The sequence below is a fragment of the Drosophila navojoa genome, chromosome 4 (genome assembly GCF_054131105.1).
Source record: "Drosophila navojoa isolate 15081-1374.11 chromosome 4, UAZ_NAV_1.0, whole genome shotgun sequence".
NCBI classification, from domain to species: Eukaryota; Metazoa; Arthropoda; class Insecta; order Diptera; family Drosophilidae; genus Drosophila; species Drosophila navojoa.
The window spans coordinates 10,895,270-10,918,338 of NC_142892.1; the positions used below are offsets into that span (position 1 = coordinate 10,895,270).

Below are 23,069 nucleotides of genomic sequence, written 5' to 3' on the forward strand. Positions count from 1 at the left end.
ATATATTCAGCTTCTGTACAGATTAATCGATAGCAGTGAGTGCGCGCTGTTAATAACATTGTAGATACTGTTAAGGCTGTCGGTCCATTCAGCAGCTGGCAGTGTTGGGTTTTAATTGATCGCGGCTGGGCTCATATGCGAAATTCGCAATCAAAGTGCTAACAGAATTGATTGTTTTAACAATAAATACTATTAGTTAAAGTGTAAAATAGAACATCATGTTGCGTGGCTTAGTTGCATATAACCGCCTGGGCAACCAGAACCCAACGTTCAAGGTAAGCGAGATATAGATACATAAATAGATAATGTAATAACATATTTAGATACTTTGTATGGTCAATATGCTATGGAATGCAAAAACAATATTAAGGCAGGTGTTTTTCAACCACATGTTGTTCTATTGAAAAGGAAAACAAAGAGCGCAACAGGTCGAACTAATAAAAATGTTGGAGTTCAGATTCATAGATAAGCCCCGTTAGGGACAGCCTGGCTAGCTGCCTCGCTGCTTGACGATGTTGATAAGCGATATTTTGATTGCTGTCACCCCACACGAACTGTTTCCCCCACCCCACACGCATCGCTAATTTATTAAAATTACTTTGTTACGTAAGTTTCGCACAAATAACAACATAGAACATGAAAACAATCTCCACAAATAGATCCGTGCCAAACAAGTATGCAAATGACATGCTAGAACTGAATGTAATTTAAACACCTGCTTTCAACTTTCAGTTCGTTGCCTGCTACTCGACTGCGGGCAAGCGTCACTGCAAAATCTACGAATCGGCCAGCGATGCAGTGGCCGACGTTAAGGATGGCTCCAAAATTCTCTTTGGTGGCTTCGGCATTTGCGGCATTCCCGAAAAGATGATTGAGGCACTCAAGCAAAAGGGCGTCAAGAACATTACTGGAGTGTCCAATAATGGAGGTAGGTAAATTATAACAGTATGACAGCTGTTAGCATGGAGTTACTGAAACTGGTTCGCAGGCTAGCTTAACAGTGGCGGTTTCTATATTGTAACACTGCTGCCAATACTTTACAGTGGTGGCATATATAGTATAACAGCGATACCTGTTATTAAGTGGCTATTAAAACTAGTTCGCCGGTTTATTAACCTACTGCCAGAGTTACCAGCCGTTGCAACAAAAAAAAATTACACCTTCAAGTTCTTGTAAACCTTTGTATTAACGTTATCTATCTTATCTTCAGGCGTTGACGATTGCGGCCTGGGCGTGCTGATTAAACAGAAACAGTTGTCCAAGGTAATTGGATCGTACGTGGGCGAGAATACCGAGCTAGTGCGTCAATACCTGGCCGGCGAGCTAGCCGTTGAGCTGACGCCACAGGGCACATTGGCGGAGAAGATTCGCGCTGGCGGTGCGGGCATACCCGCCTTCTTCACACCCACCGGCTATGCCACGCTGGTGCAGCAGGGCGGCGCGCCCATCAAGTATGACAAAAATGGCAAAGTGATTGAGTCGAGCGCAGCTAAGCCCGTGAAAACATTCAATGGCCGCAACTATGTCATGGAGGAGTCCATTTTTGCTGATTTTGCCTTTGTCAAGGCTCAAAAGGCGGATCCCTTGGGCAATTTGATTTTTAACAAATCTGCGCGTAATTTCAATGCGCCCATGTGCCGTGCTGCCAAGATCACAGTCGCGGAGGTGGAGGAGATTGTGCCTGTGGGTGCCCTCTCACCAGACGAGATCCATGTGCCCGGCATCTATGTGAAGCGCATCTTCAAGGGCACCAACTACAACAAGCGCGTCGAGCGCCTGCGCATCACAGAGCCGAAAGGACAAGGCCAGCCCGCGGCAGAGGTCAGCCCGGCACAAGCCTTGCGTGAACGCATTGCTCGGCGAGTGGCTCTAGAGTTTCGCGATGGCATGTACGCCAATCTGGGCATTGGCATTCCCGTGCTCTCCTCCAACTACATACCACAGGGCATGAACGTGATGCTGCAGTCGGAGAATGGCATCTTGGGACTGGGCCCGTTCCCCACCAAGGACCAGGTCGATCCAGATTTGATTAATGCGGGCAAGGAGAGCGTTACCGTAGTGCCAGGTGCTGCCTACTTCGGCTCCGACGACAGCTTTGCCATGATTCGTGGTGGCCACGTAGACTTGACCATTCTGGGCGCCATGGAGGTGTCGGCAACAGGTGACTTGGCCAACTGGATGATACCCGTAAGAGAGAGAGAGAGAGGGATTAAAATTAATCTATTGAGTTTACTAATGTAATTAATTTCTTGCAGGGCAAGCTTGTAAAGGGCATGGGCGGCGCCATGGATCTGGTGGCAGCACCTGGCACCAAGGTCATCATCACTATGGAGCACAATGCTCGCGATGGCTCGCCTAAGATTCTCGAGAGCTGCTCGCTGCCGTTGACCGGCAAAGGCGTCGTCGACTTGATCATATCGGAGAAGGCTGTGTTCCAAGTGGAAAAAGGCGTGGGCCTGACCCTATTGGAATTCGGCGAGGGCTACACCGTGGACGACATTGCGGCCTGCACTGGCGCCAAGTTCAGCGTCTCGCCCAACGTGAAGCCGATGGCACAGATATCCATTTAGAACGCGATTGCGACCAGAAAGAAGGCTATTTAGAAATACTGTTCAGGTACTCAGGTGATATATTTGTGCATTTATTGTTGTTAGACGTGAAGCAATAATCGTTTGTTTTTATTACCATTAAAGTGTAAAATGGTTTTACAATTGTTGAAGCTATAAGTGCGTTTGCAACTCAGCCCATGGCCTTGGCCATGTTCTTCAATGCGGTGCGATGCGCCACGCGCATCTGTTCGTTGAGTATGTCGAAGGTGCGATTGTATTTGCTGCCCGACTCGTTGCGACAGATCGCACAGAACTGTGAGGAGAGCACGTGAAGCGGACTGCGAAAGTAGAGAGTCTTCTGCATGGTCAGGGAGTTCTTGTAGTGCGACATCATGTGCAGCCCGATCTCCAGTATGGAGAGCAGACCCCACAGAATCATGTTCCAGGAGAAGAGCGTGGGTATCAGGAAGAGCAGGAAGGAGTTGTTGCGTTCATAGCCCAATATGATGTTCTACAGATAAAATCAGCTGTTAGTTAATGATCTTGGGATCTTGTGAAATTCAATGCTCGACTTACGCTACTCACGCCATCCATTTTGATGTAATCCTCCCGCTCGTAGCCGGGCGTCGTTTTCTTTTCTTTGGAGGTGCTCGTTGTGGCTTTGCTGCCGATCACATGCTTTGCTGTTATATCCGGGTGCTCGTGGTGCTTGTTGGCCAGTACGTTGTCCACCTCGTCGCAGATGGTGCCGCGCAAATAGCGCTTGGGCACATGAAAGTTGCCGTGCTTGCGATAGCGCACCTTCATCTGATCGTTAACCGGCTCACCTGTCTCCTCATCATATTTCGGCTGCTTGATGCGCGCTGAGTCGGTGTAAAAATACTCGAATTCACCCGTTTCGCTGTTCTAAAAACGAGAAAACATCAAAATGAAGAGTTGAAGAGTTACAGAATACAGAATATTAATTGTATTCAGTGCAAGTTTGTTCCCAGGTCTTCAGAGGTGACTACATAAAAGGCTTTATAATGAAATTCCCTTCGTATCTGAAATTGTTTGCCGTTTCTCTTTATGGCACCGATAGGGTAGCTGGCAAATCAAAAGTATTTTGTTATTTTATTCCTTTGTTATTGTACCAAAAATAGACGAGACTAGCTCTTCTGATAACGGCACCCCCACGGTACCGATCGTGGCGCATGATTCATTTCAAATAGACCTAGGTATTCCGCGTAATATTTCCAATATAGACGAAATAGTTTTCGTCGCAAACATCTTACCACTATCATGTTTAGCTAGACACTAACCATTGAAATTGTTGTCCAGAGCTCCACAGGCTAGCCCGACAACTGAATAATAATAATAATAATAATAATCATGTTTATAGTGACTTATCGCTATCAGCGAGACTTGAGATACGGCGCCTGGTAGCTTATGAAATGTTTGAGGCTTATCATTAAGTACGCAACTTAATAGAATGCCTATGCCGGAGCAGTTGAGGAGAGTGCTTAGATCTCTAAGGTCTACTTGTTCGATTGAGCTACGCCCCTTAATTGACAACTTGAGCATCTATACTGTGGATCAATCGCACATGCTACCAGAAACGGGCCCGAGAGATCGCGTGCGACATTAGTTCGAGTTGAAAGGGTCAGTAAAAAAAGTGGAAAATAGGAAATGGAAACAGCATTCTATACTGGAGATCACGACTAGGCCCTAATGGCATACACTATTATTATAATTATTTCAATGTGTGCAATTAAATTGCTCCTACGTCAGCCTCTAATAGCGGACTAGCATATTAGCTAACATGTTCTGTAGTTTTATTATTAGTTATTGATTTTAAATTCAAGTTACAAGGAGATCTCTCTGAAATATATGATATGAATGTTATTGATATAATTTGACGATAAACTATCTGGCGATAGCAAGAAACTAACATTCAAAGTCAATCACTCCGATTAGCAGGGCAATGCCTACGTCACAGTAAGCGCTCGATATGGTGTCCAGCCAGGCAAAGCGAACGAATGGTAATTAACATGTCTCGCATTCGTTTGAATAAATAATTGCTAGTAATATTTATTTATAGGTCGCATAGAATTGTTCTAAGGTCTGCTTGCACAGAAAGAGTGACTGTAACATTAAACAACAGCTTTATTTGTGACTGAGGGATATTAGAAATGCGGGGAAGTTCCACAAAACTCTATTGCCTATTTTGATAATGTCATTTCGTAAGACATATGCTTAAGCTTATATATGCTACCGGAAACTTGTATCTTCCTATAGGAACCAAATAAATAACTGTTGCCTACATTGGCTGCTATATTTAAACTAAATTTAAGTCGGTTGCATTGGCTTTTATACTAGAACTAAAATTTCAAAAAAATTATTCGCTCGTATGCATGAAAGATATGTACATATATTGGAAACAGATTTTCAAATTGCGCACATATGAAAATATTTAAAGAGCTGAAAATGTTGTCTCTATAAAAAGTAAAGCTAAAACCTAGGCATTCTGTACTAGAACTAAATCTCCACTGGCGACGTGAGCAGTTGTAGAAAAATGTTGTCCCACAATCCGGGCTCTATCCGACATACATATACACTAATTCGTCCGTGACAGAGCCGCCTTATAAAGCTATTTTACATAATTGCAGACGCCTCTGGCATTAACTAGGCTTTATTGATAGTTATCTAGAATATATACGTATGTATATAGTATAGTGGGCTCGGCGATATCGCGCCGCTGTTTCATAACAACAAAATTATGAAGGCTATATACATACTAAGGGTGCCGGGCACATTGCACAAATTGAGGCATCTTCTTTCACTCGATCGATGATGGCAGCGAGTAAAAGTCTAAGAAACAAGTTTTAAGCAGTCAGCGTCATTTTTGGTCTAAATATTAGCAACAAGTTTTAGACATGGGCGGAGGTGCAGAGAAAGGGGACATGATTCTCTGTTTTGGAATTTACCTTTATGGAGTAGACCATAGTTGTTTAGCTTTTATCTATTGTTGTCGTTGTTGTTGCTGTTGGTGATATTTATGTTCCTCTCGTTTCGCACTGCGTTTTGTTTTGGTCTATTTGTTTATTAATGTATAGCAATAAAACAAATAAACAACTGCACATTTACAAACACATACACATATATGTATATGTAAATACAGTTTTTATATATAAAATATAAGATAACTTATTTGCTTTTACTGCACATTAAAAAGTGGGAAAACTTTGCTATAAAACCGGTTGAAATTGAAAAATTGAATAAAATTGCACTTGAAACACATTTAATTAGTTGTGGTGTGTTATTATCGAATTATATATTAAAATATTTCAGCATTTTCTTTGCCGCTGCCGGATAGCTTTTTTATTTTGCTTGAAGAGAGACGAGCGAACTCCACGTCTGTTATGAACAGCTTTTGAACGAGGAATAAAAACAAAAAAAATTAGGTGAGCTGTAGAAATATATGTGGAAGTAAGCAGACGAAGAGTAAGCAAGAGAGACAATTGAAGAGAGTAAGCTTTCCTCAGACAAGTAGATCGCTTTAAAGCACTTAGTGGAATGCCGGTTCATTTGGTTGAGTGAATCAGCAGTTAGCTTTTTGTTGAAGAGTAGGCTGCTGTCTAGACTAACAGCAAACGTATAAAAGGTTAATGTCTCGACTACAGTGTGCAGTGACTTTGTGCAGAATTTAAATTTTTGGTTGGGTGTCAAGACTCTTCTTCTAATGTATAAGCAATTCATACATGCTCTAAAAAGTACATTGCCCTGTTGTTTTCTTGTTTTAATCGCAAATGATATAGCAACACATTTATATAGATTGAGTGATTAATAAAGCTGTGGAGCACGCTGTTCCACACTTTTGTAAAAACTCTGAAGCCACTTAAATATAAATTGCTATTAAATGGTCTAAATAAAGCAAAGTAGTTGTCATTCTTGGTTGGTGTCCTTACTAAATGCACATTCTCTGCTCGTCTAAAGCTCCGATCGCAAATAATATAGCCGAAACTTAGAAACAATATGGGATTAATCTTCAAATTATGGATATACGAGTCAGGCAGGTATGAATTGGTGTAGCAAACCTCATTGTATACATATGTAGTTATTATATAGAAATGATATATGGTATTGCATTTTTTGATTTCGTTTAATTTTATTTGTTTTGATAAATTAATTTGAAATGATACGATTTTGCACTTTAGTAGGTGTTTCACTTGTTTCGGGGCTCTCGAGCTGGATCGACGCGCATTCACTGTTTAGTAGCTGCGCGTTGGGCATATCGTTTGGTTGTGCGTTCCACAAAAATAGAAGAGAATAGACGTAAATCCTAGGCGTATCTCTTTATCTAAATAGCCTTCCGTGTGTGATAAACGATTTATGTTTTAGCCGAGTAGCTTCCACAAACAGTAATGCAGTGAGTAAATTAGACAATCTATCTTTCCGAGCTCTTAGCTAACGGATGAGCTAACAAAGCGACAATCAACATGGCCAATAGCAATTTGTTGTTTATTTGTTTTTGCTACCATAAATTATAAAATTTGATCTACAAAAAAAAATTTAACTTAATTTTAATATGTCACGAATTTGTTTGTGTTGTGTTTATTTAATTTTTGTGTTAGATTATCTGTTGAGCTGAATTAGAGGTATTTTTTTTTTTTATATTTTCGTGTCTTTGCATTATTAAAAGACAATAATGATAACTGCTTTATACACAATTAACACACATTAATTGGGCCAATAAAGAATTTACAATTGTTTTTGTGCTTGGGTCCGAATTAATCAACTAATAAACACTGACGATGATTCCATCGCCCAAGAGGCAATAAGAAATCGACATTGTAAAAATCACTAATTTGATTTGAACTTCTCCCAGAGACGATAGCAAAAATGATTCGGTTGCGATGCCAACGTCCAAGGCAAACATTGACGACTACGATCCGCACATGCATCGTAAAGTTAAGAATCCAACAAAGTGAGTAAACAAACAGAGAAGGAGAGAGACGGAGAGAGAGAGCACTCTCTTTAACATCAGCATTATAAATATTTCATATTAAATTCCCTCAGCAACTGGCAGACTTTTGCGCACTTCCTGAAGGCCTCCATAGGTACCGGAGTCCTGGCCATGCCCAGCGCCTTTGCGCATGCGGGCTATGTGAACGGATTTGTTCTGACCGCGATCATCGGCCTGCTGGCTCTATACTGTCTGCACATATTGGTGAGTCTCGCCTTTTGTTTATCGTGTGCCAGCTAACTTATCTCCCGTTGCCAGATCAACAGCATGTATATACTCTGCAAGCGCCAGCGTGTGCCCTACATCAGTTTCTCCGAGTCCATGCGACTCGGCCTGCAGGAGGGTCCGCCCATACTGCGATGCCTGGCGCCAATCTCTGCGTGAGTTTAACTTTTAGTTATATATTTGTATGATAGATGAATTATCCATCTATTTATTATCACTATCATTATACCATTTAAGAATCTTGCCTACTTGCCTTACTTATATCATCTATCCTTTCATATGTATTGCATATTTTTCATATAACTATGTGTATATATTAGTATTCTTCATGTTTATATTAATCAATTTTTATATTCACTTTTCTTTCCATATAATCTGTCTATATCCTTTTCATGCAATACTCATTTATATTATATATATTCTAAATCCATCCATCAATCTCTCCTTTAGCCCTTTTGTGGATGGCTTCTTGGCCTTTTACCACTTTGGCATCTGCTGTGTCTATGTGGTCTTCATAGCCGAGAGCATCAAGCAGCTGGTGGATGAGTATCTCGTCGTCCTGGACGTGCGCCTGCACATGTGCTTCCTCATCATTCCGCTCATGCTGATTTTCAGCATACGCAACCTGAAGGTGCTGGCGCCCTTCTCCAGTGCTGCCAACTTGCTGCTCTTTGTGGGTACGTGAAACCTTTTCAACTCTCTAGTCAACCCCCGTTGATGGCTCTTTGCAGGCTTTGGCATCATCTTGTATTATGTCTTTGAGGACCTGCCGCCGCTCAGTGAACGCGAGGCCTTTGTGAGCTACACCAAGTTGCCCACGTTCTTTGGCACGGTGCTCTTCGCTCTGGAGGCAGTGGGCGTGGTCAGTTGATAAATGTATTGTTTGAGGTTGCATATAATAGAGAGTTGTTTCCTCGTTAGATCCTGGCTATAGAGGAGAACATGGCCACGCCGCGCGCCTATGTGCAGCCCTGCGGCATCATGAACTGGGGCATGACCGTCGTCCTGAGTCTCTACATATTTCTGGGCTTCTTCGGCTACTGGAAATACGGCAACGATGCTCTGGGCAGCATCACGCTCAATATACCCCAGACCAAAGTGTATGTATGGCTAAATATGTACTATAATCTATCTCTCTCCCTCTCTCTCTTTCTCTCTCTCTCTGTTTGCTTTTCAGTCTCGCTCAGGTGGTCAAGATCTTCTTCGCCATCACCACATACATATCGTATGCACTGCAGGGCTATGTCACGGCGCACATAGTGTGGAATCAGTACCTGAGCAAGCGGCTAGCGAATGTGAAGAAGCACACGCTCTATGAGCTGTGCTTTCGGGCGCTCATCGTGCTGCTCACCTGTAAGTGAATCGGCAGCAGGTGATGGGAGCTGGGAGAGTTTGATTGGGTTATTGATGCATTTGGCTTGGTTCTTGGCTCTTTCAGTTGGCTGCGCTGTAGCCATTCCGGATCTGTCGCTCTTCCTCTCGCTCGTCGGCTCCTTCTGCCTGTCCGTGCTGGGGCTCATCTTTCCGGCTCTGCTCCAGATCTGCGTGCAATACGCGACGGGCTATGGACCGTGTGGCATGCGGCTCGTTGCCAATCTGCTGCTGCTGCTCTTCGGCATCTTTGGCGGCGTGGTGGGCACCTATGTGAGCATTGTGGACATTATCCAGTCGATGTCGGGCAAAGTGGCTTAACTCGGAGCACTAAAATACTTTTACCAATACACTAATACACATAATTGAGTCGCTGCGAGCGATGTTTGCACAATGCGGCGTATGCGTAATCTAGCGTTGCCTCTGCGTGTGGCCTATGCAAATCATGTTGCGGCCTCTGTATGTCATCTGGGTGCCTGCTGGCTGCCGACTGCCCTCTGCCCTCTGCTCTCTGCTCTGTGTATGCTGTTTGGTTTGCTAATTATTGCCGCCTGCGCACACACCGGCCAATAGTGGGCGAGTGACCAAGGTGGGCGGTGGGTGGGGTCCAGTCTGGTCAATTTCAGCGAAGCTTTGGGGCTGGGGAGCGGCTCAGGAGCTGGCAGTCGAATTCTTTGTAACTTTAATTAAAAACCTTAGAGTGTGGCACGTGGCACGGGGCACCGGCTGGAATGTAAGTATCCGCCTCCACTGCTCAGGTAGCCAGACAGTCCACAACGTGCGGCAAATGCAACGAACTGTAATTAAATGCAACCGCAATTAACACAAAAGCACCCGCAGGTCAGAATGGCAGACACATTGCATTCCCTGGCAACACGCTCAACCGAATCCTGGCCAGAGTAGCCCAGCAGCAGCAGCTGCTGCTCTCACTCACACAGTATCTCTCTCTCTCACTCTCTCTCTGTCTGCTCTCTTGTGCAGCCCTTTTCATTTTATTTACAATGTTTTGCGTTCCTGTCGACATGCTCCTCATGCCTGCCTTCAACACAGACAACGCTGTCTTCTGCAGACCACAGCGCCGCAATGTCCGCCGGCCATAAGAAAAGCCGAGCGGAGCGTGGGTGGTGCGATGCCTAATGTCAGTTATTACACTATTTATTTGGCAACTAATTGTGCTGCCCTCGCGTGTGTGTTGAATTGCCGTTTGCTTTGTCCGTTTAATTACTCTTTTGACGGAAATAACACAAGATTCGTTTTTTGAAACTGGCAACAAAATAGAAATTGCAGTCAGTTCGCCAACTGGCAACACCAACAACGCCAACAACAACACCAGCAGCAGCAGCAGCAATAGTCGACATCTGCACCACCCAATGCGTCCCTGGGAGCTGTGTGAAATGCAACACTTTTCATTCGAATACCCTGTACGCAGAGCTACCACGATTGAGGGTATTCCAGCTATTAGGAATACTTTTTTTCTGCTGAAATCTTTGATTTAGTTAAAGTGTTAAGATCAAGCTTTAAACATTTTAGCTAATAGCTATGTAAAAGACTTTAGAGACTTCAGAAAGCTCTAAAGCTCAAGTCAGCGTAGAGGCTCATCTACTCATGAAGCTTGTCGAAGACTTGCGAGAGCTTTGAAAGTTTCAGCTCAAGACAGAAAGCTCTATAGAGGCATTAAAATGCTTTTAATGCTCAAGCTGAAGATTGGATCACGAAAAACGATTTATTTAAATAGCTTTAACATTTTAGTAATATGCTCTCTTTAAATAACCTTAAGAACTTGTCGATGAGGCTTTAACATTTTTTAAAAATAGCAAAATTCTTGTTTTGTAGGGCTTATATTTTATGATACTCTCAAAAGTCGCTTATTTAAATCTATTTATAGTATCATATAAACTCTTTTTAGTGAATGTAATGTAATGTAATGAAGATGTTGCCAATAGCAATAATAGATAGAGTTGGCAACAAAATTGCTAGGCTTGGTTTTTAGTTACTGCTCCCCATTATAGAAAACAAAGTAAAGTATTAGTGAAAATCTCTTCACTGTGCTGCAAAATATTCCACTTGGCCGCTACTTCAGTCCTGCCCACGCTTGAATCGGTTATCAAAGCCATTTCGCCACTCTGAACAGGATAACTTCTGAAGGAGCTGTGTGAAGGGCTCTTCAGGCAGCATCTTAGCATTTTATTACACTTTAGTTATCTTTGCTATGTTAAGTATGAGCAACTAAAATTCACTTCACCTGGATGATTTTGCATCTTTGGGCTCCGCTATAGGGTATTCAGAGCTCATCCCATTCAGGGCGAAATTTCTATAGATTCGCTTTTTTTCATTTGGCGCTTAAATTTGCGCAGAATTTAAATAGCGATGCGAATCAAAGACTTGACCATAGTTTGATTGGCTTATTTCAGTTGGCTTGGCCAACAGCAGCAGTAGCAGCAGCAGCAGCAGCAGGAGTTGTAGCAGGAGGAGCAGCAGCATCAGCTTTTTCTATAGCTTCGTTCGCTTTGAGTTCTGGCTGGCAAATTAAATGACAAGTTTGCTTGTTTGTCCGTTCAGTTTGCTGTTGTTGTTGTTGTAGTTGCCCCTATTGCCATTACGCTGGCATTCGAGTCATTTGCCGTTTGAGCATTTTAATTATATTTGTGCAGGGCAGCGCAAAGTTGGACGGACGCTCGCTCAACGCGAGCTTTTTAGTGTTTCCGGCCAGTTGGCTCCGTCGAGTTGAAATTGAATTACGCACAATGCTAGGTAAACACATGGTCCATGGATGGGCTTAGCTCTTGGCCCAAACAGAGATCCATTCTGGCGATGCAAAATATGCGTAAAAGTTAATTAGAAAATGGCCTGAATGCCACAGCATAAATCTCATTTTGTTAACCCATTCAGACTGTTTGTTGGCCAATATAAGCATTCGTTCGTTCATTAGACTTTGGCTCTCAGCAACAATTATAAATCATGAGCTTGTTTGATCAAGCTGTTGTTGCGCACACAAGCTCACTTAATGCGAGTATCTATTGAATGTATATATATGTATATATAGGAAATTTATATAGCTGCACACTCTAAACATTTGCCATATTTCATTTCGGAGAGCGAATTGTTGCTTCTGGCAAAACATTGTCGAATATTGCTTGCATTTTGTATAAATTTGCTTTCAGTCTTTGTTTGCTGCGCAGACTTCAAAAATTTTCGTTGCACACTTTTTGGGCTGCGGCGGCGACCCAATTTATGCATATTGAAATCATTTATAAACTAAGCGAGCAGCATTGATTTCAGTTTTTGCATAAGCCATAAATTGCTGGTTTAGCTTGGGTTTTTGGCCATTTAATACCTGAAATTGGTTTACCCTCGTTCGCTACGGGTGGGGGGGAAAACATATTTTGGTGTTGCATTTAAATATGGCTAGAATGTGGTCGAAATGTATTAGTTTAGCTGATATTTTAATATAATTAATAATTGAAATGTTTGCATTAATTTGCTTAAAACTATTTAACCAATTTTATAATTAAACATTTTTAATGAAACTTATATTGAATATGACAATTAACTTTACAATCAAGAAATTAAATTATACATATGTACTTTTATAATTATGTTTAAAATATTCAAGTAGGTTATGTCGAATTGAGAGTACTCTAAGCTATGACCTCAACTACTATATTTTAAACAGAATCTATATGTATGTAAAACAAATTTGAGTAAAGTTGAGCAAAAGTATAAGAACAGCAATTTCATTGAAATATTAAGAGCATATAAATGTTAAACGCTTGAGTCTTTGCGCTCATGTGCTCTCGCTTTGAGTAGTAGACTTCGGCTATTTTCGTTTCACTTTTCTATTGAGCGCCTTGAGTTGAGCTACTCGTGTGACGCTCTGTTAATGAACAGCGTTTGTCGCGACAGAGAGAGAGACAGGGATACACGATTGACATTCACAGTCAGCAAATAGCTCAAAAGCTTAATGCAAATTGCTTTCACATTCGCACTCAATTGCACACACGCAGTCTACGTACGCAGCTGAAGCGAACACACACACGCATAAATACCAACACACGCACACACACAGAAAAGAGTTTTTGCCTGATTTAACTCAGCCGAGCGTTCTAGTCGATCGTGAGCGAATTCGTTAAAGAACCGATGCAATCGGCTGCTCTCTCAGTTTTTTCTTAAAGTGTGAGTGAGAGAGAATGATTTGCAGACATCGCAAAAGGGATTACAGGCATAGAAATACTCTCAAAGCTCATTTTACATTTTACTCGGCTGCAGCTATACTACTGCAGACTGTTACATACATGTATGTAAATTCTATAAAAGTCAATATGCCCAGACATCAACTTTCACTTACCTCAGCTAATTTAAATAAAATTGAATTTTATTGTTAAACATTTTTTGTTGTAAAATGGTTTAATTATTAAAGCCTAATTAAGCTAATGAAGCTTTGTTAATTGCAGTAACTTTTAATTATGCGCAATTAATTTAATTTTAACAAAATTGAATTACTGCCAAAGAAAGAGATAGCGCCACATTCTGTTAAGCAATTTAAATGAATTGTGAAAATTGTAAAAGTGCTTTAAATATTTATCGAATTTCCTTCCTAGTAAAGCAACAAATACATCTATAGTATTCATAATTTGAATTCTTGTTGCAAGTGAAGTTAATGATAGAACCAGGTTGCGTAGCTCCCCTCGCGCAATTGCTCTTTACAAATCCGCTGTCAATTGGCCTGGAAATACAAATTCCATTCCACGTTTATGCTAAACAGCTTACGTCGTACGAAAGACTCAATTCATTTGGGGCTCATTTGAGTGAAACTAAGCCTCGAGCTTATCTCATTCATAGCTTCGTTCTAATTGCGCCTAAATTCAAGCTTTCGCACTCATTTGTTCATTTGGCATGGCGAGTGCTTAATATTCCTTATGCAACTCATTTTTATTCATTTAAAACACTTTTTGTTGTCGTTGTTGTTGTTGTTATTATTATTTTTGGTTGGCTTTACTCTCTTTGGTGTTTAGTCAGTTGGCAATTTGTTTGGCTGCGTGTAACAACTGAACCAATCTCAGCAAGTATGTGTGAGTGGCTGAGTGTGTGCAGACACGTGTGTGTGTGTATGTGCCGCAATGAAATGATTTATTTTACGCAACGCTAAGCACACACACACACGTAGCTTTGCAATGGGGGAAACAGCAACAATGCCAACAAGCGTCGCATTGTTTTGCGGCTTTTGGTTGATTCGCTGAAGCTTACTGTATTTATTTTTCGGTACATGCCACCTCTAGTGCCATCATCACCTGTGAGCGACAGAGACAGACATAGATGGAGAGGGATGTGGCGAGCAATGCGAACGTTTGCTATGAATAAATAACGAACATGCCGGCAATGCCAGTCTAACCAGCTACTTCAGAGCACCGATGAAGGACTCCAAACACGAGCAGATGATTTTCAGGTGGGCTGGGCTGGGCTGGCCTGCATGTGATTTATGCTGAGGCAACAAGGCAACTAAAATAGGCGCGGTCTGCCACACATTGATTGTCGCTAATGCGACCAAAAAGGCTCTGCTTCGCTCTGCTCTGCTCTGCTCTGCCCTGCTGTGGATGTCACTTTAACTCTGCCAGCACGATAACACACATGAGAGAGTGCTTATGCGTGTGTGTGTGATAAAAGGGTCGACCCTCCATTGGCATATGGAGCGCCAGATGCTGGCTGGCTGGCCGCTGCAGGTGCGTTAAACATTTATGAGAGCCAAAACGCAGATTTTTTTATTGAGGCAGTTGTTTTGGGTGTACCGCAGAAATTGTTGTAAAGCCCATGCATAATTCATAATGTTAAAGTGTACCCGTTGTGTATACGTAATAATCATACGCCAAATCGCACAGCGACCGGCGGCTCCGTCGACTGCTTTGTATGCCCCGTGTTCGCTGGGATATGGAATGAATTGGCGCCGAGGGAGGCTTATTAGTTGCATACTAGATTCGCCCAGAACTGAGATGCGAAATGTGAGAGGTGAGATAGGAGATGTGAGCGAAATATTTGCTTAAATTCATGAATTTATCGAATTGGATTTGCCATTTGCCATTTGACATTTCATTTAAAATTTGTTAGCAAAGCCTCTTAACTTATTTAAGGCAATAAATGAAAGAATATTTGCCATTACAATTTGCTAACAAATTATTGTTGGCCCATTGCATGTCTGCTGCCACAAATATGCGCACGTTCTGGCCAAAAGCTTCAATTGCTTTCGCTTTGGCATTTGCAGCCTAATTGCGGCTAAAGCGTTTAGCCAAAAATGGTTTTTTGGATAATTGCCAAAGAGATGTCAATATGTTGAATTTATGAAGGCAAACTCATGTATGTATGTATGTATGTATGTATGCATGTGTGTGTGTGTGTGTATGAGTGTGTTTGGTAATAATATTATAGCTAGAACTAGGCTAGTGAAATGCTTGAAATGTTCAAATGACAAGCAATGAAAGTTAACGTCATCATCAACTGGATCATCATGGCGAACATCATCATCGAGCGGCGACATTGACGAGCTGCGATGGGTAACTGTCATGTCATGGCTGCCTCGCTGGCTGGAGCACTTTTCATGTCAACGCTTGCTCCGGCTCTGACTGACTCTGACTCTGCCCTGGTGTCAAGCACTTTGCCTAAACCCATAATTTATGCCGCATGTTTGCCATAACTCAATGGCTGCGCGCTGTGGCTGGCTACGAGTTTCATGAGCAGGATTTCAGTCGTGGCTTTAGCTCACCAATCCCACACTGAGCTGGCTGTGAGTGTATGTACATACATACATACATATATGTGTGCTTGATGTAAAGCAATCGATAAATACTCGCTCTGCTCTACTCTACTCCACTCCACATTGTAGCGCGTGTGCTGCGTCGTTTGCGTTTTTGTCGCCGATTGAGCGAGCAATTGCTAGACGGCGGCCCAAGATGAATGGCCTGCAATTGTGCGCATTGCTTGCCATTTGTTTGGCATTGCCAGCCAGATTCACACCATCGGCCGCTGGCCTGATAAGCATTTGACAATCCTATCAGCCAGCCAGCTCCTCGACAATCAGCCCCGTGTGGGTGGTTGACTCGTCGCTGTCTCGGCTCGACTCCACGCGTCTTGCCCCGCCCCCACTCGGCCTCAGCTGCACATCGACATTATCGCCGCACATTAATAATTATGGTTATGGGATTTGAGTGCATGTTAATGGCTGTTCGGTGCATAGTTCATATCGATTTTCATATGATATTTTACATGTGGCCTTCTGATTGCATTACCATAACATGCTTTTGCATATGCCAATTCGGTATGCTTTTTGTTTGTCTCTGTGGCCAGTAATTAGCCATTGACAAACACACACACGCACACGCACATATGGCTGAAGTTGTGGGCTTCTGGCAAACATATATTATTGCAATTTGCGGCTGCAGTTTTTGGCAGCGATAAAAATATGGCTCTTATGTAAGAGCACCACAAAATGATTATAAATAAGCCAAACTCGATAGTTTATGAAAATTGGATAGAGAGGCATGGTAATGGGATAACATGTGTTTATTAGAAAAAAAGACGGTAAAATGAAAGAAATTATTAGAAAAGTATTTTGTAAAGGGAGAGAGAATAACAAGACAGAGAGAGGGAGCGATGAGAGGAAGAGAGGGAGAGTGGTACAATAAAGGAATATATATATTTATATAGATTGAACGAATTACTCACAGAAATAATGAGGGGCAGAGATTGGAGTAGACAGGCAGTAAATGAGGAGAAAGGGAAAGGGTATAGAGAGGACAGACAGACAGACAGAGAGAGAGAGAGAAAGAGAGAGAAAGAGAGAGAGAGAGAGAGAGAGAGAGAGAGAGAGAGAGAGAGAGAGAGAGAGAGGGAAACAGAAAATAAAGAGTCAGATAAGGGATAATATGCTTATTATGGCTGACCACTGCTGAGAGTTGTGAATGTGACAGACAAATTCTGAAAAAGAGAACGAAGGATTGATAAAGCTAGTCTATAATAAGTTGAAGCAGTGAGAGAAGGAGAGAAAACTATAAAATGAATTAAAGCTATCAAAACGATATTTGAAAGGGCATTTCAACAATGCTCATGCAAGCTGATGACGATTCGTATATCTAATAAATAATAAGCGGGCTGCACGCGTTTTTGTAGGCCACTTGTAATTTGTTGTTTAATTATTTAGTGGAATTAAAAGCGTGTTACTAAAATTGCGTTACGAATAAGCAAAGCACACGAACTACAAGTGAGTGCGAGAGAGGAGAAGCGAGTGAGAGAGAGAGGGTTTGTGAGTGGCTGTGTGTGCGTGTTCCAATTTGTAACTGTAATTATAATGGTTATGTGCCAGAATGCCAAATGATATGCCAAATGTAATCAGATACAGAGAGAGAGAGAGAGAGAGAGAGAGAGAGAGAGAGAGAGAGAGTTATGAGAGCGAGAGACACACACATATGGCATGGAGATATATAATGTTTTTACTATTTGTTTGGCACCTCATGCTAATTGAATAATGCGCAATTGTTTTTACATTTTGTGGCCGGCGCATTGCATATAAATATTTGCGTAATTTCAATTTAATTTTGGCTGCTGTTCAAAATGGCGGCAAATCGAATGCCGAAATGTTAAATGCCTTTTAATGAGCCAAACAACCAACCAACCACCCAACCACCCGGCCACCCACAGGCAGTAGGGCAATCGGGCAGCCGTTGGGTGCCTAATGAACTGTGCTGAAATATGCGTAAGTCCAGGCCTGATAAACTCTCGCAGTTTATTGCAGGTCATCTGGCATGGGGCATGCGGCATGCGGCATGCGGCATGCGGCATGTGCATTAGGATATGGTCTATATAGAGAGTATGGCATTGTAACTCTTTACAAATAAGCAGCATTTCCGTGCCAGGCTGGTGTTTGGCATAAAGCCAAAGATAAATGGCAGCTACCGAAATGCCAGCTCGAAATATAACTAACCAAATGGAAGGTCAGCCGAGAGAGAGAGGCAGAGAGAGAGAGAGTGTGAGAGCGAGAGCAAGTCAAGCCAGACAATGGGAGACAGTGAATTTGTTGGGCATACAGAAGAAAAGTGTAACAAATCTTGTGCCAGTTATTTCAGTTATAGTTGTTGCTTTGTCGGTAAATTTATGGACGCGCATGTCGCTGCACACACAAAAAGTTAAACAGCGCGCAACGGAAATGCGACAACAAACAGAGCGAGAGAGTGTGGGAGAGAGACACGCGAAGAGTTAGCTGAATAACAACAGGATAGAATGGGCACCGGACAGGCCAGAGCAGGGCAGAGCAGGACAACAGGAAACACAGGCTTTGCATTGCAATTTTTGGACGCCACTGTGACAAACTGTGAAATCAGAGCATCAAATTCCACACGTTCCGCTACAGTCCAGGCTAGGCTAGCCCAGCCCACCCGCTACACACTCAAAATAAACACACACACATATATGTATACGACATCATTATCATGAATCACTAACTAAATATAGCAAATAGGAATACACATTTGAAACAGGCAACTAACTAAGTGTGGAGCTAGAGTAGGAGGAGCAAAGTCGACTTTTGAGTGCGCTTTAAATGGCAAATAGTTGAGATGAGAGAGAGAGAGAGAGAGAGAGAGAGAGAGAGAGAGAGAGGGAGAGGGAGAGGGAGAGGGAGAGGGAGAGGGAGAGAGCTAGAGAGAGAGATACGCAGACACAGAAAGAGAGAGAGGGAGAGAGAGAGAGAAAGAGCCAAAGATACGCAGACAGAGAGAGAGAGAGAGAGAGAGAGAGAGAGAGAGAGGCATAGAGCTAGAGAGTGACACGCAGACAGAGAGAGTGAGGAGAGAGAGATAGATATAGAGCGAGGAGTTGATCAGTTGATCTAAAGAAACAAGAGCAAGAAGAGCTCTTAGAATTAATTGTGAAGGAAAAGATCGAAGCAAAGCTTAATATATACATGTATCGATCATATTGTAAAGAGCTAAAGGTACTTTTGTTTTCAATGTGAACATCTGCTGAGGACTTTTTAGCACTGCAGAAGAAGTATACCACTTAAGTTCAGTTTAATATATAAATTGATCATATTTAAAAGCTTTTTATATATGTAAATTGATTTAAGGCTTCACTTCAGCTTTTAATATGATCTGCAACTGATCTAAATTAAAGAAAAAAGCTGAACTAAATATATATATATTGATCACATTTAGGTGCTAATATGATCTGATCTAAATTACAGAAGAAAAAACTGTACTAAATATATTATTGATCAGATTTAGGTGTGTTAAAGTTATCTCAGCTTTGAATATGATCTACACATATAAAAGGAGCTTACTGCAATTGATAATCAATTAAATATATTTATTGACTACATTCTAAGTGGGTCAACTCATCTTTTAATAAGATCTTCAGCTGAACTAAAGTACCTAAAAGAGCACAATCACTCCAGAAGTAAACAAGGCCAGATCGAGTCAGGTAAATATGTAACAATATCTAGATTTAGACTATGAATTGAACACGATATGATAGACATAAATAAATGCATATAACAAATTGCATAAATTCCTCCCCTAAACCTGGCTAAAACTGCAATTGTTAGCTGTCAGTTGGCAAGTCGTGCATGCCTCATTATGCGCTCTGGGCCTAAGTGTGTCAACTAGTTTTATCTGGCCTCCAGCAGAGGCAGAGCACAGCGTTGCTTTCATCGCTAACAACATTAACTAGCAGTGCCTACGGCTCGTATATGTACGTGTACGGCCAGCGCAATTTGATGAGTGTGCGAGTGTGTGTGTGCGTGTATGTGTGCGTTTTTTTTTAGTGCTGAAGCCAACTTCCGTCGCTTGTTGACATATTTCCACTTCATTGGAATGAACGAAGCAGCTAGGCAAATGAAGATACAGCCACGACAGCCGCGGGCGACGGCCGGAGCCGCGATTCATTCAGGTGTGCGAGGCAAAAAAATAAGCAAAAAGCAAAGCGAGAAAACGAGAAAGAAGCCAAACCGAACTGGAACTGAAAATAATGGCAAAGTCGGAAGCTGGCGTATAGCGCCGGCCTGGAGGCAGCTAACGACAAATATTTGACACATGGCAGGAGGCGGTGCTGAAATGCGCCAGACATGTGCCCCCAGAGAGTAGGAGAAGGAGACAGATAGAGAGGGAGAGAGGGAGAGAGAGAGGGGCGCAGATCCAAGGCTTCGTGCGTGGCTCCAGTGCTGCAAGTGGCAGACATTTTCTTATCCTTTTGCACATTTTAATTTGTGTCAAATTGTTGCTAAAATGCAAAACGCATTGTTTGCCAACCGGGCCCAGCCCCCGCCCCCGTCCCAGCACCGTTCGCATTGTTGTCCCTGTTCGTGTATGGCGAGCAGTTGTTGTTGCTATTATTGCTGCTGTTGTTCGCCTTGTTAACACAGTTTCATGCTTTTGTTTTGTGGGCTGTGCCCATCTGGTTGTTGTTGCTGTTGTTGTTGTTGTTGTTGTTATTTTTTTTTATTGTGCCATAAGAAAAACATTGCCAGACGCCGCGAGAACCAGCTGGCGCTCTAGAGGTTCGGCCTCATCTGCTCTCTGCTCTGCTCTGCTCTCACTCCACAGACGACAGCGCGCTGGATGGCAAAAGCACAACAATAAAATGTTGTTACAAATTCATTACCGAAGGCGTTAAATTTGACACAGTTTTGCATGCAAAGTGCAATGCGAGAGGGGGGGAGACGAAAAAGGGTGAAAACAGGGCAGCGGGACAGAGAGAGAGAGAGAGAGAGGGAGAGGGAGAGAGAGAGTGTGCCAAAGCGAAAGCAAAGGAAACAGAGCAAAACGTGCAAAGATGTTCAACAGTCACAATTCTTGCTCTACATAGTATGTGTGTGTATTTAGTGTGTGTGCGTGTGTGTGGGGACCGGCATAGGCGAGAGCAGATTGTCTTCTGGTAGGCAGTTACAGGAGTTGAATGAATGAATGGATTAATTGCGGCTGGACTCTGTGTAGCTTTACTGCGTAAATATGTTTGAGAAATATCAGATTGAAGACTAAATACAGATCTTGTTTAGATCGATTAGTCATTAGTAGTGACTCTTTAAAATATTACAAACAAATATTTGATTAAGCTGTTATTTATAATGAATGTAATCTTGGCTTTCATGGAAAGTCTTTGAAGTTTGCCATTGCATATTCTTATATGCTTTATCCAATAACAATCGTCAATCAACATTATATATTCCTAAGACCTATTTGAGTCAACTGAAGATTTTCACTTCTATATGTATCATTTTACATACTGTGTTATATATCCTATGAATATCTTTATTATCTTATACCTTAGTTCATGTCTCTATATGTATATTCCTATGAATTCCTATGAATAGACCTATTTGAGTCAACTGAGGATTTTCACTTTTATATATATCATTTTACACGCTGAATATCTTTATCATCTATGTATAATCTATCTATATATTATTATATATATAGATAATATTAAACCTCAATCTCATGTCACACCTTCTCTCAGCCTCTTCTGCTCTCATCTGTATAGTTACTCGACTCTATTCAAACTCCTTACCTGTCCCTGTCATCTGCTGTCCGACTAGTTCTGTCCACTCGCCAGAACTTTTCGCATTACCCACTTGGCTGAGAGCATCTGAAAATGTCGTTGCATAACATTAGGCGCAGCGTTTGGCTGCCTTCGCTGCCTTTGGCCATTTCCGCTTTTGCTTTTTTCTTCTGCGCCCTGTTTTGCTTTTCTATTGCTTTTCTTTTTCCTCTTCCTTACTGTATTGTCGGGTTGCGATGCGCCTCGTTTACGTAATCCATATAATTTTTGTTGCCTATTTTTTATTGCCATTTGCATTATTCACATATTTTTATCGAAGATTTCCCGGCACAGTCACCGAAGCCGAAGACTGTGTGTGTGTGCGTGTGTGTGTGTGTGTGAGGGGGCATGGCTGGTATTTCTCGCGTAAACAAAAAGGATTATTATCTTTTGACATTTTGCTAACGCGATTTGCTGCCACTTTGCATCTAAATCGAAATTACAAGCACACGCATGCACGCACACACACGCACACACACGCACTCAGGCACACTCGAATGCACACACCTACATGTAGAAGAGGTCTGTGGAGTCATAAAACATGAAGGAGACATTGACTTCCGTTCCAGCCCACACTTCGCTGCCTTTATAATCGGCGACTTCTTGTTGCTGTTGTTGTTGTTGTAGCTGCCGTTGCTGTGGCATTAACCTTAGGGCTTAATTTGTAGCAACTTCCGTTTGGAGTTTTGGCAATATGCAAAATTACTTAAATTGCGATTTCCGACCATTTCCGTTGATTTCTGCCTGACAAGGCGCGCCCCCTTAACAGGAGGCTGCTCCTGCTCCTGCTCCTGCTGCTGTTGCTGCTGCTGCTGTTGTTACGCCTACTTAAACTTGTTCGCCTCAAAGTCAACATGTCCCTGGTCATTGTTTCGATTCGCAATTGCAAATATTCAAAGTCACTTCCTGTTTGTTCAGCTGTGAAAATTACTTCTGGGCAAAAGTCAAAAACTTGCAAATTTCAGCAAGAACAAGAACAAGCTGAGTGCGTGTCGTGTGTGGGTGTGCGGGTGTGCGTGTGTGTGTGAATTCTATTTCACATTTAACCTTTGGCAGCCATTATATGTTCGCCATGGCAGTGCGCTGCACTGGACAATATCGATTGACCCCGATTCTCTTTTCGATTGCAATTCGTTTCAGTTTCATGCACTTACAATCGAAGCCAGCAGCAGCAGCAGGAGTAGGAGCAGCAGGAGCAGTAGCTATTGCCACGCCTTCTATGCGCCCAGGGTAAGCATAACTTATTTCCGAGCGAACGCATTTGACTTTGAATTTCATTTAGCGCTGAGGCTATCACAAGTGCATGTGTGTGTGAGTGTGTGTGTGTGTGTCCCGTTGTTTGCCAT

At 42.2% G+C, this 23,069-nt stretch overlaps 3 protein-coding genes across 4 annotated transcripts; 2 read left to right on the forward strand and 1 right to left on the reverse strand.

Annotated features, from left to right (window-relative positions):
• The first annotated feature begins 15 nt into the window (after window positions 1-15).
• Window positions 16-2,726, forward strand: SCOT (Succinyl-CoA:3-ketoacid CoA transferase). Its single transcript, XM_018100229.3, has 4 exons — window positions 16-275; window positions 733-928; window positions 1,211-2,187; window positions 2,256-2,726. Exons 1-4 carry the CDS (start codon window positions 219-221, stop codon window positions 2,568-2,570), a joined length of 1,545 nt encoding a protein of 514 aa, XP_017955718.1. The 5' UTR covers window positions 16-218; the 3' UTR covers window positions 2,571-2,726.
• On the reverse strand, window positions 2,607-5,980 carry LOC108650908 (uncharacterized). 2 transcript variants are annotated; one of them, XM_018100237.3, is made up of 3 exons: window positions 5,516-5,980; window positions 3,126-3,455; window positions 2,607-3,060 (listed from the first exon to the last, which is right to left on the reverse strand). In XM_018100237.3, the coding sequence occupies exons 1-3, from the start codon at window positions 5,531-5,533 to the stop codon at window positions 2,740-2,742; spliced, it is 669 nt and encodes a 222-aa protein (XP_017955726.1). In that variant the 5' UTR covers window positions 5,534-5,980; the 3' UTR covers window positions 2,607-2,739. The 2 variants fall into 2 exon arrangements, with proteins under 2 accessions (XP_017955726.1, XP_030242534.1); XM_030386674.1 differs by lacking the exon at window positions 5,516-5,980 and adding an exon at window positions 3,824-3,847.
• A 769-nt stretch (window positions 5,981-6,749) lies between these two features.
• Window positions 6,750-9,544, forward strand: acs (arcus). The gene is made up of 9 exons (XM_018102756.3): window positions 6,750-6,957; window positions 7,417-7,515; window positions 7,608-7,758; window positions 7,813-7,934; window positions 8,230-8,456; window positions 8,511-8,641; window positions 8,701-8,879; window positions 8,957-9,132; window positions 9,218-9,544. The coding sequence occupies exons 1-9, from the start codon at window positions 6,953-6,955 to the stop codon at window positions 9,469-9,471; spliced, it is 1,344 nt and encodes a 447-aa protein (XP_017958245.1). The 5' UTR covers window positions 6,750-6,952; the 3' UTR covers window positions 9,472-9,544.
• The last annotated feature ends 13,525 nt before the right edge of the window (window positions 9,545-23,069 follow it).

Excerpts from the sequence above, each read along its gene's own strand:
- SCOT (XM_018100229.3), top strand. The coding sequence starts at position 219 with ATGTTGCGTGGCTTAGTTGCATATAACCGCCTGGGCAACCAGAACCCA. Across the intron at positions 929-1,210 it reads TGGAGTGTCCAATAATGGAG|GCGTTGACGATTGCGGCCTG; the intron begins GTAGGTAAATTA and ends TCTTATCTTCAG. Across the intron at positions 2,188-2,255 it reads TGGCCAACTGGATGATACCC|GGCAAGCTTGTAAAGGGCAT; the intron begins GTAAGAGAGAGA and ends AATTTCTTGCAG.
- LOC108650908 (XM_018100237.3), bottom strand. Across the intron at positions 3,061-3,125 it reads AAATGGATGGCGTGAGTAGC|AACATCATATTGGGCTATGA; the intron begins GTAAGTCGAGCA and ends TTTTATCTGTAG.
- acs (XM_018102756.3), top strand. Across the intron at positions 7,759-7,812 it reads TATACTGTCTGCACATATTG|ATCAACAGCATGTATATACT; the intron begins GTGAGTCTCGCC and ends TCCCGTTGCCAG. Across the intron at positions 8,642-8,700 it reads CTCTGGAGGCAGTGGGCGTG|ATCCTGGCTATAGAGGAGAA; the intron begins GTCAGTTGATAA and ends TTTCCTCGTTAG.